This window comes from Pteropus alecto, unplaced genomic scaffold (genome assembly GCF_000325575.1).
Source record: "Pteropus alecto unplaced genomic scaffold, ASM32557v1 scaffold97, whole genome shotgun sequence".
In the NCBI taxonomy this organism is placed as follows: Eukaryota; Metazoa; Chordata; class Mammalia; order Chiroptera; family Pteropodidae; genus Pteropus; species Pteropus alecto.
Window position 1 is genome coordinate 757,701 of NW_006439713.1, and position 9,125 is coordinate 766,825.

Here is a 9,125-nt window from a genome sequence, read left to right on the forward strand (position 1 = left end):
GTCCCGCGTCTGTTCAAACCCTGGGTCCTTCTCTCCTCGTTCCTTCTCCGCCATTGGTCTCCAGCCCCGTTTCCCGACGCTCCGAGCGCGGGCTCGCGCTGGGCGCCCCCGACTTTCTCCTTTCTGTGTTCGTCTCTCTCCACCGGGAACCCACGCGGCTCTGGGCACATAGGAGCGTCTCCCCCAGCCCATCGTTCCAGGGGTGCTCAGCGCCCAGCTTTGGTGCCGTCCGAAAGCACCGCCTGGTTCTGTATTCTGTGGCCTCCTGGGTTTGCTTCAGGCCCAGCGGAGGTCAGTTCATCGGAATGTGTCAGGGGGCCACCCAGCCCCGCCAGGAAGTGGCCCTCCCACCTGGTGCCTGGAGCCTGTGCTGCGAGGATGGGGCCCTGGGGTTCGGGCCAGAAGGGGCCACTGTCCCCGACTCGGCCAGGGCTGAGGCGCCTCGAGCATTAGCGAGAGGAAACCATTGGCGGTTTAGGGGGGCACAGTGACATCTCCCCAGTTGTCGCCTGCAGTGCTGTGACTCGGGTGCACTGACGGTTTGGGGGACACAGTGACATCCCCCGCAGACGTCACCTGCGGTGCTGCGACCCGGCGGTTCGGTCTGACGTGCGGCCTGTCCCCCACCCCGGGTCTGTGGTGCCGTGTGCTTGCAGTTACGTCGGCTCGGACGCCCTCGGAGTGGACTCGCTCGAGGAGCAGTTCCGCGAGGCCTTCGTTTCCGTCAATCACCTCTTGCCGGACGACAAAGTGACGGCTCTGCACCACTCGGTGTACGTGAGGTAAGGGCCGGGCGGGGCTGCCGGCGGCTCATGCTGTCACCTGCTGCGTCTGTAAAGCTGGGTGCAGCTCCCCAAGGACACAGAGGCACGCGCGTGTTTTCTCCAAGGGCAAGGCGGGGCCTGGGGGCGGGGCACGCCGGCCGGTGCGGGAACCTGGCCTCCGGCCTCAAACGGCAAGTGCCGACAGGGACCGGGGCGGGAACGAAACGGGAGGAAGGAATCAGGACAGGAGCGGGGGCCGCTTTGCTCGCGACCCCTTTCACGCGCACCGCTTCATTCCGTAATTTCCCCAGCGACTCATGGGGAAGGTGCGTCCTTACACGACAGTCAGGTCCCCGAAGCCCAGAGGGCTCACCTGCCTGGCGAGGGGAGACGCGGTCGGGTGTTGTGTTCCATGCGTGTTTCCGGAACCTCGAACCGAGCCCCGCGAGTGTGTTCTCTGCTCTGGGGAGGAACGGCTTGTCAGCCTGTCCGCCCTGCAGCCGACAGCCACCCCCGGCCCGCGTGCAGTCCACAGGGATGGCTCATTTCACGGCACGGCTGGGGCTCTGAAGGCAGGAAAACTTGCGGAGGGACCGGGGTGGATCGTGAGAAAAGCGGGTGCCCGGCTCCCACTCGCGTGGGGGGCGCGCGTCACATCTCTGCTCCGGGAGGGGTCCTCTCCCAGGCGCGTGTGTCCCAGGCTGCAAGGACTCGTGCCGGCAGAGCCTCCCATCCGTCCGATGGGCACTCCGTGTCCCCCAGGGGCCGGTGAAGGACATTGACACACAAATGACACCAGCATATGCTTCTGTAACGTAGCTCGTCACAGATCTGTTATCATCAGCTACACAAAGCTCGGAAACACTCATCAGCCTGTCGCATACGCTGTCATTCACAACTGCTTTTATAGCTGCTGTGACTTCGGGCTCGTGGGTTTGTGACATAGACTAAAATTATAATCTAAACTAAAATTATCATCTGTGTTTAAGAGGGGGCGAAGAGTTTATTCTTCTTTTACCACAAGATTCAGTTTTTAAAAGTGTCCGTTTCACGGGCCTGGCATTCACTAAGCCCACCCTCTTTCCGCCTAGGGAGGGGTGCGCCTCGGGTCATGTGGTCACCTTGAAGTGCACAGGTAAGAGTCTTAGGAATTCGGAGAGAAGCAGCAGGAGCTCCCTCACACACTGCTGCCCTCCCCCTCCAGCTGCCAGGGGCCCCTCCCTCTGCGGACCCCACCTGGTGGAGGCCGGAGCAGGTCAGCCCTGTGTCGCCTGTCAGGGGGGGTGGCAGCCCAGACCGACTGCTCAGCAGAGCAGCAGACAGGACCACAGTGCGTGATGTCCTGTCACTCCGTGGTGGCTCCAGGGGCCTGACTTTTTCCTCCTCCGCCCCCTCGTGGGGAAAGTGGGCCCAGGCTTCCCAGTGCCCCTGGCAGGTGGCCCTGGCTCCTGGCGGCAGTGGCAGGGGTGGTGTTCCCGCTGCAGGGGCTGGGTCTGGAGAAGCCAGGCAGGTGCAGTAGGTGAGGGGGGCCTGCGGAGGGCCCCCCTGCTCCTGGTGGCTGTCGTCCAGGGGCGTGGGCCTCTCAGAGCGGGCGCTGCCAGCATTGGGGTCTTTGCTCTGATGGGTTCTTCCCGGTGCACCCCACAACACTCCTGCCGTCCCACGCCTCGGGGGACCTGCCCCATCCGTGTCCCTCGGCCGTGGGCTCCGTTGGGGAGAGGAGAGGTCGGTGTGATCAGCGCCCAGCGGCTGTTCTCCCCCTGCAGCCTGCGGCCTGAGGACGGGCTACAGCACACGCATCGTGGGCGGGAACACGTCCGCACTCGCCCAGTGGCCCTGGCAGGCCAGCCTTCAGTTCCAGGGCTACCACTTGTGCGGCGGCTCCGTCATCACGCCCCTGTGGGTGGTCACCGCGGCCCACTGTGTGTACGAGTGAGTATGGTCAGCCACCCTCCGCAGATGCATGCTGCCCAGGGCGCGTTGGGATGGGACGGGTTTGGGTGGTCAGCAGCGGGCCCAGAAAGTGGGCAAACCGACCAGATCGTCACAGGTAACATCCACGGGCAGGCATGCTCCTGCCTCGGCGTGGGTCCATCGCTGTCAGCTGGTGCACCTGGGACCTGCAGCTCTTACAGAAAAGGCAGAGGAGGGCGGATGCTTCGGGCAGGACGGATGCTTCAGGCAGGACGGAACCGCCAGTATAAGGGCCTCCGGCCTCCCTACAGGGACCACGTCGTTGCCGCCAGGGCGAGAGGCGGAGCAGGGTGTGCGGGGACACCGAGTCTCCCCAGAGCAGGCTCTCTCGGGGGAGGTTAGCAGAGAAGACCACAGAAAATAGCCCCCGGCTCCGTTAGTTTTGCCTCCCTCTGTTCCGGCGGCCGTCTGATGGACCATGGGCCCTGAGGGTCCCCTTGCGGTCAGCAAAATGGAGCTCAGATCTCAAAGGCCATGACGTCCCCAGAGGCGCGGGGCATGGGGGCTGAGGGCGGTCGGATCACAGGGTGTGGGACGCCTGCCGTCTCCCTGGGGCTGGGGCTGGGACGCGCGGGGTCGCGGGGTAAAGTGGTCGAGTTCCCTCACTTCACCCCTCGGTCTTCTCGTCGCAGCCTGTACCTCCCCAAGTCGTGGACCATTCAGGTGGGCCTCGTTTCCCTGCTGGACAGTCCGGCCCCCGCCCACCTGGTGGAGAAAATTCTCTACCACAGCAAGTACAAGCCGAAGAGGCTCGGCAATGACATCGCGCTCATGAAGCTGGCGGGGCCCCTCTCCTTCAATGGTGGGTCTGCTGTCCTTGCCGCTCCGTCTCTGCCACCTGTGTCCAGAGAGTCCGTAATTGCTCGCTGCAGCGTTTCCCGCTGGCTGCTTCACGGTCCTCGTCAGACAGCGCCAACGTCCGGGTCACTTCTGGGTTGGCGCCCGTCGATTCTCTTCCCAGTAAAGTGGTGATTTTCCTGGCTCTCGGTCTGACGAAAAGTTTTCAGTCGTATTTGGACACGGGCCACTCTGTAGGGAGATGCTGGGTCCCACACTCACCTTCGAGTTTGGTAGGTGCCCACTCCCCCAGCTCAGGGTCGCTGGGCAAGTCTCGCTCTGCTTCTGTGGGCCGTGGTTCCGATGGTTATTTTATTTCAGAGCCTTTTGGTTCTACTTTGGTCAACGTGGTTTGTCTGGTGCCACTGGGCTCCCACCGGTGCCACTTTCTTCCTGCTGGTGCCACCTGGAGACGAAAGGGACTTTCCCAAGCCAGGCCACCTGGTGCCTCTAGTGGGTGGAAGGGGGTTTCCCCTGTGGGGACAAAAAGCTCTTCTCCGTCTGATGTTGGCTGTGGTGAGGTCCTCCACCAGCCCCAGTATCTCAGTTTTGGCCGAGAAAGCGAGCTCCCCAGGCCGGCCAGCTGGTTGTGGCGGGGTCCTCCCTGTGGCCATTTCTTTATGAGCGGGCAGAGGCAGGGCACTGTCACCTCCCTGAAGTACTCAGAAACATTCTCTCCCAACCAGTGCTGAGATCAGCAGTCTCTGTTTTGCTATAAGAAATGTCAAGACCTGATCTCTAGAGGTTACAGAAATGCCAAAAAAGCCACAGCAGATAGAACTTTCAAACTTTTCGTGGATGCGAACAAAGCATTATGAGCCTAGTTCTAAATAAATTACAGCCTCTGCTCCTTCCCAAGGTCACGGGTGGCTCGGAGAGCAGGCAGAGCGTGGCACACACCGCCCCACGTCGTGGGGCAGAATCCTGGCATGAGACCAGCAGCAGGTCTGGCCTGGCCTGGCGGTCGTCACTGCGTTTACTGCAGGGCACAGGGTGCACGTGATGCTCTGCACGTGATGTTCTGTAACTAATATTTCTAGAGAAACAAAGAGATCGTGACGGTGGTTGACTATTATTAACGATACTTGTACTTTGATAAAAATTAAAATAAACCCTCCCCTTAATCTTTTTCCACCTTTCCGTTATCGTCATACCCAGCAAAGCTTAGCATATCTCAGAACGTACTCACGCGAAGGCCCCATGAAGCCCATGACCCTGACCTCAGGGAAGGGCTTGTGTGACACGGCCCACGTGGACAAGCAACACGGTTGCCTCCAGGTGTGCCAGAGCGACAGGAATGTTCATGGAGGGACATTCTGTAAAGCAGCGAGTCCATGGTCTGGACCAGGAGTGGGCAAACTATGGCCCACGGGCCGGATCTGAGCCTTTGCCTGTGTTTGTAAATAAAGTTTTATTGGAACACGGCCAGACCACGTGCTTACTCTTGCCTGTGGCTGCCTTCCTGCTACTGTGGCACAGTTGAGTGGCTGCAGTGGAGACCACATGGCCTGCCAAGCCGAAAACATCTACCGTTGGGCTCTTCACAGAACATGGGCCGACCCCTGGCCTAGACCCCCTGACGTTGCTGGCCTGGGGTCGCTTTAATGTGTTAGGGCTCTGGTGGGGGAGGGCCCCGCTCTGCGCTCACAGCTTTCAGACGGCCAAGGGCCTGGCCCTTCCTTGGGAGCCCACCTGCCCCCCTCAGAGAGTGAGCGCTGGTTCCACCGCTTCAGTCGAGTTGATGGTTGTTTCTTCTTTAAACAGAGATGATTCAACCAGTCTGTCTGCCCAATTCCGAAGAGAACTTTCCTGATGGAAAAGTGTGCTGGACGTCAGGATGGGGGGCCACCGAGGAAGGAGGTCAGTGGCCCTAAGTCCAGATTCTGAGTCCGGGGAGCCCAGAGCCGAGGGCCTGGGGTGGACGTGCACAGCGACGCATTCCCCCTGCACTGCCCCAGTGTGAGGCTCCCGCGGGACAGCCACGCGCCCCCGTCACGGGGTGCGGGTCAAATGCTCCAACAAACACGCGGTCAGCGAGTAGTCATGGGTCGCAAGTCACGGTTCCATTTGTCTTGGGACGTGAACACGCAGACTTTCTCAGGGGAGACATAAGTCATGAACTGTGGACAGACCTGGACGGAGGGACCGTCGCCTTCCTCTCCTTCCTCCCCCTCCGCCCTCTCCTCCCGCCTGATAACTAAGCCCCCAGTGCCCTGCAGAGACCCCTCCCGAGGTGTACTCGGAAGTCAGAGGTTTGTAACTGAGGAGGAGGTTTTGTCTTGTGTGCCTCTGGGAGATGCGTTATTTCATCCTACAAAGATGAAGCAGAAAACGCAGACGGACTGGACCTTATCGCTATAATCGCGTAGAACCAGTGATGTTAACAGGAGCACACGCGAGTGAAGCCTGTGCCGTCCGCGTGGAGCGCGCTGTGGTCACAGGTCTCGGGGTTCCCATCGCCTGCTTCCCCGTTAGGGAAGAGCATCGCTTCCTGGGGCTGCTGTAACAGACGGCCACAGACGGCCACAGACGGACATTTGCCTTGCCCTCGGACTGAGGCCGGGAGTGTGAAATCAAGGTGCTGCAGCCGGGGTCCCTCGGGAGGGTCTGAGGGAGAATCCGCCGGCCTCGGCCTTCCCCGGGGTCTGGGGCTCCGGCTGCCCTTGCCGTCCCTTGGAGTGCAGATGCAGCCCTGCGGTCTCTGTCTCCATCGTCGCGTCTCTGCCTCAGATCGACCCCTCTCATGTCTGTCTCTTATGAGGACAGTGGCCTTTGGAGTCAAGGCTTCCTGACCCACAATGCTCTCGCCTTGAGAGTCCTACTTTAATTACACCTGCGAGGACCCTGTTCCAAATAAGGTCACGTTCTAAGGTTGCTGGCGGACACGTCTGGGGGAGGGGCGCGCCACTGCCCGCACCGCTGTCTGCTCCTCTCAGCAGCCCCTGAGGGGCCATTATTTCCGTGCCCGGTCTTAGGGGCAAAGAGACATGGGAAAGGGGGCACTGACCCCTTAATCAGGACCACAGGATCAGGTGGTGGGAGGTCTGGGGTGCTCAACGCTCCCCGCCCACATTCCCGCCCACATTCCCGCCCATACCCCATCCTTGCTGTTGTCATGAACTTGAGAGTGCCCGGAGAGGGGCTGCTTGGGAGTCTTCATGGGTCCTTGGGCGGCGAGTAGGGACAGGCACAGGCTCGGCCCGACCTCACGGCCAGGTGGCGCGCACTGCAAGGCTGGCGGACGTGTGAGCAGACTGGAGAAGCCTGTGCAGAACGCAGGTGTCTCGCACACCCACACAAGAGCTGGACGGGGCGCAAGGACTGGAGGCCCCTCCCCCCCACACCGTGGGCACGCGCTGGAGTGGGGAGGGCGGGGCGCCCCGGGTCAGGCTCCAGGACACCACGATAACCGCGCCACGAGCCGGGCGAGTCAGAGGGTGCCGGTCACGTCGGCCCGGCGGCGAGGCTGACCCACGGCAGATGTGTCACCTTCCTGTCGCGTGACCCCAGACTCAGCAGCTAAAACGGCACAGAGGCCTCACCTTCCGCGTGGAGCCCCGAAGCCCCGGATCAGTCTCAGCCGGCTGCAGTCGAGATGCCAAGGGGGCGGGTTCCGTCTGGGGGCTCCGGGGGTCTGTCCCCCGCCTTGCCCAGCATCTCGCGGCGCCACACCCAGGCTCGCGGCCCCTCCTCCGTCTTCACAGCCAGCGACACAGCACCTACAGCCGCTCTGCCCTCTGGCCTCGGCTTTCGTCCCCTTGGACCCTTGTGATTACATTTGGGGTCCACTCATAACCCGATGACGCCCCCACCTCAGGGTCCTATTGCATCTGCAAGTCTCTTGTGCCGCGTAGAGTGACACAGTCGTAGGTCCCGGGGATGGGAGTGCCACCAGGAAACTGTGTGTGGCCTTCGTGAGCCTCGGCTTTGCCCCTGTGACCTAGTTGCTCTGGGAGAGAAACAGGCTGGTGCGGATCAGGCGCTTGGCCCAGGACGGGCCCTGGGGAGGTCCATGGGGGCGACTTTCATCCCCACCTTCTCCCCAGCTGGTCCCCTTAGGGAAGTGGGCGGCTCCGGCCTGAAGCAGCAGGGCCTGCTTGGCCTGTCATGGGGCGAGTCCCAGGGCTGCCTGGTGCTCCACGCGGACCCCGGCCGCCCCCCTGTGGGCGTGGCCTCCTCCGCCCGGATGTCTGCCCTCCGCATTCTGAGCAGACTCCCCCTCACTGCACGCCCCCCCACCCCCCCGCTCTGACGCAGGTGACGCCTCCGCGGTCCTCAACCACGCAGCCGTGCCTTTGATCTCCAACAAGCTCTGCAACCACAGGGACGTGTACGGTGGCATCATCTCGCCCTCCATGCTCTGCGCCGGCTACCTGAAAGGCGGCGTGGACAGCTGCCAGGTAGGGGCCCGCGCCCGCCTCCGGGGGCCACCGCCGTGGGCCAGGCGCGGCTTTGGCATGGCGCCCCAGCCCGTGGGATGGGCCACCGCCAGCACTTCCCTGTGACGGGCTGAAAAGCAAATTTACAGGGCGTGGGGAAGTTTGCTCAAGATAGCACCCCCTTTCCTGGCAGGCGCTCCCACCCTGCCTGGGTGCCGAGAGGGAGGGGCCTGCAGGACCGTCAGCGCCAGTCCTGGTTCTCAGAGTCTGCAGGGGGCAAAGCGCAGTGGGACCTGGCGACTGTGGGGCTCCAAAGCCATAGTGGGCCAGGCTCCAACACTGCCCGGTCGGGAGGTCAGCGGAAGCGCCCTGCTGGGCAGACCCTCCTCCCCCTGAGAGCGCTCACTGGGCTACATGCGGTGCCTGACCTCGTGGGTTCACAGTGTCTGGGCCCTGGCAAGGAGACTTGTGTGTGTTGGGGGGGGGATGTCACCCAGGGAGAAAGGACCCCGCTGTCGGGAAGGCCCAGTCAGTCCCCCAAGGGCTGCGGGCGAGCGCAGAGCCATCCTCACGCCCCGTTTCGTGAGCCCCGCACTAGGACGAGGGGCAGCCCGTTCTGTCACCCTTAGTCTCTCGCCTGGCCGCCTAGGGAGACAGCGGGGGACCCCTGGTGTGTCAGGAGAGGAGGGTGTGGAAGTTGGTGGGAGCCACGAGCTTCGGCATCGGCTGCGCGGACGTGAACAAGCCGGGGGTCTACACGCGCGTCACCGCCTTCCTGGACTGGATTCACGAGCAGATGGAGGTGGGTGCGGCGCCCGCGCGCTCACGCCGCCCGCGCGGTCCACCTCCGGCCACCCCAGGCCTGCCGCACAGAGCCAGGGACTGACCGACGGCTGTCCATTCCGCAGGCGGCGACCTTGAGGCCCCTGGGTGTCGGATGTGAGCGGACTAATCCCTCGTGCGAGGCCCCGTGCGGGTGCTGGGTGCGGCCCTGGGGGGGCGGGGCACACGTGCCAAGTGGGGAAAGGAGGCGGCGCAGCGCAGATGGGGCGTTGCGCATGCGTGGGGTAGAGGGTGGCCGAGCGGAGACCAGTGCGAGGGGTCTGGACCTTGCCAGGAGCCGGGGACGGAGAGGCTCTGATCAGGAGGGGCTTGGGCAGCTCTGTGCTTG

The 9,125-nt window shown here is 62.9% G+C and overlaps 1 protein-coding gene across 1 annotated transcript in view; it reads left to right on the top strand.

Moving 5' to 3' along the window:
• Nucleotides 1-9,125, top strand: part of TMPRSS3 (transmembrane serine protease 3) — a 19,322-nt gene that overhangs the window by 7,712 nt on the left and 2,485 nt on the right. The window contains exons 5-12 of the mRNA XM_006916763.2: nt 657-782; nt 1,856-1,899; nt 2,531-2,696; nt 3,371-3,540; nt 5,340-5,435; nt 7,622-7,624; nt 7,833-7,975; nt 8,604-8,756. Coding sequence (XP_006916825.1) covers nt 657-782; nt 1,856-1,899; nt 2,531-2,696; nt 3,371-3,540; nt 5,340-5,435; nt 7,622-7,624; nt 7,833-7,975; nt 8,604-8,756 — 901 coding nt within the window. The remainder of the gene's footprint in view (nt 1-656; nt 783-1,855; nt 1,900-2,530; nt 2,697-3,370; nt 3,541-5,339; nt 5,436-7,621; nt 7,625-7,832; nt 7,976-8,603; nt 8,757-9,125) is intronic.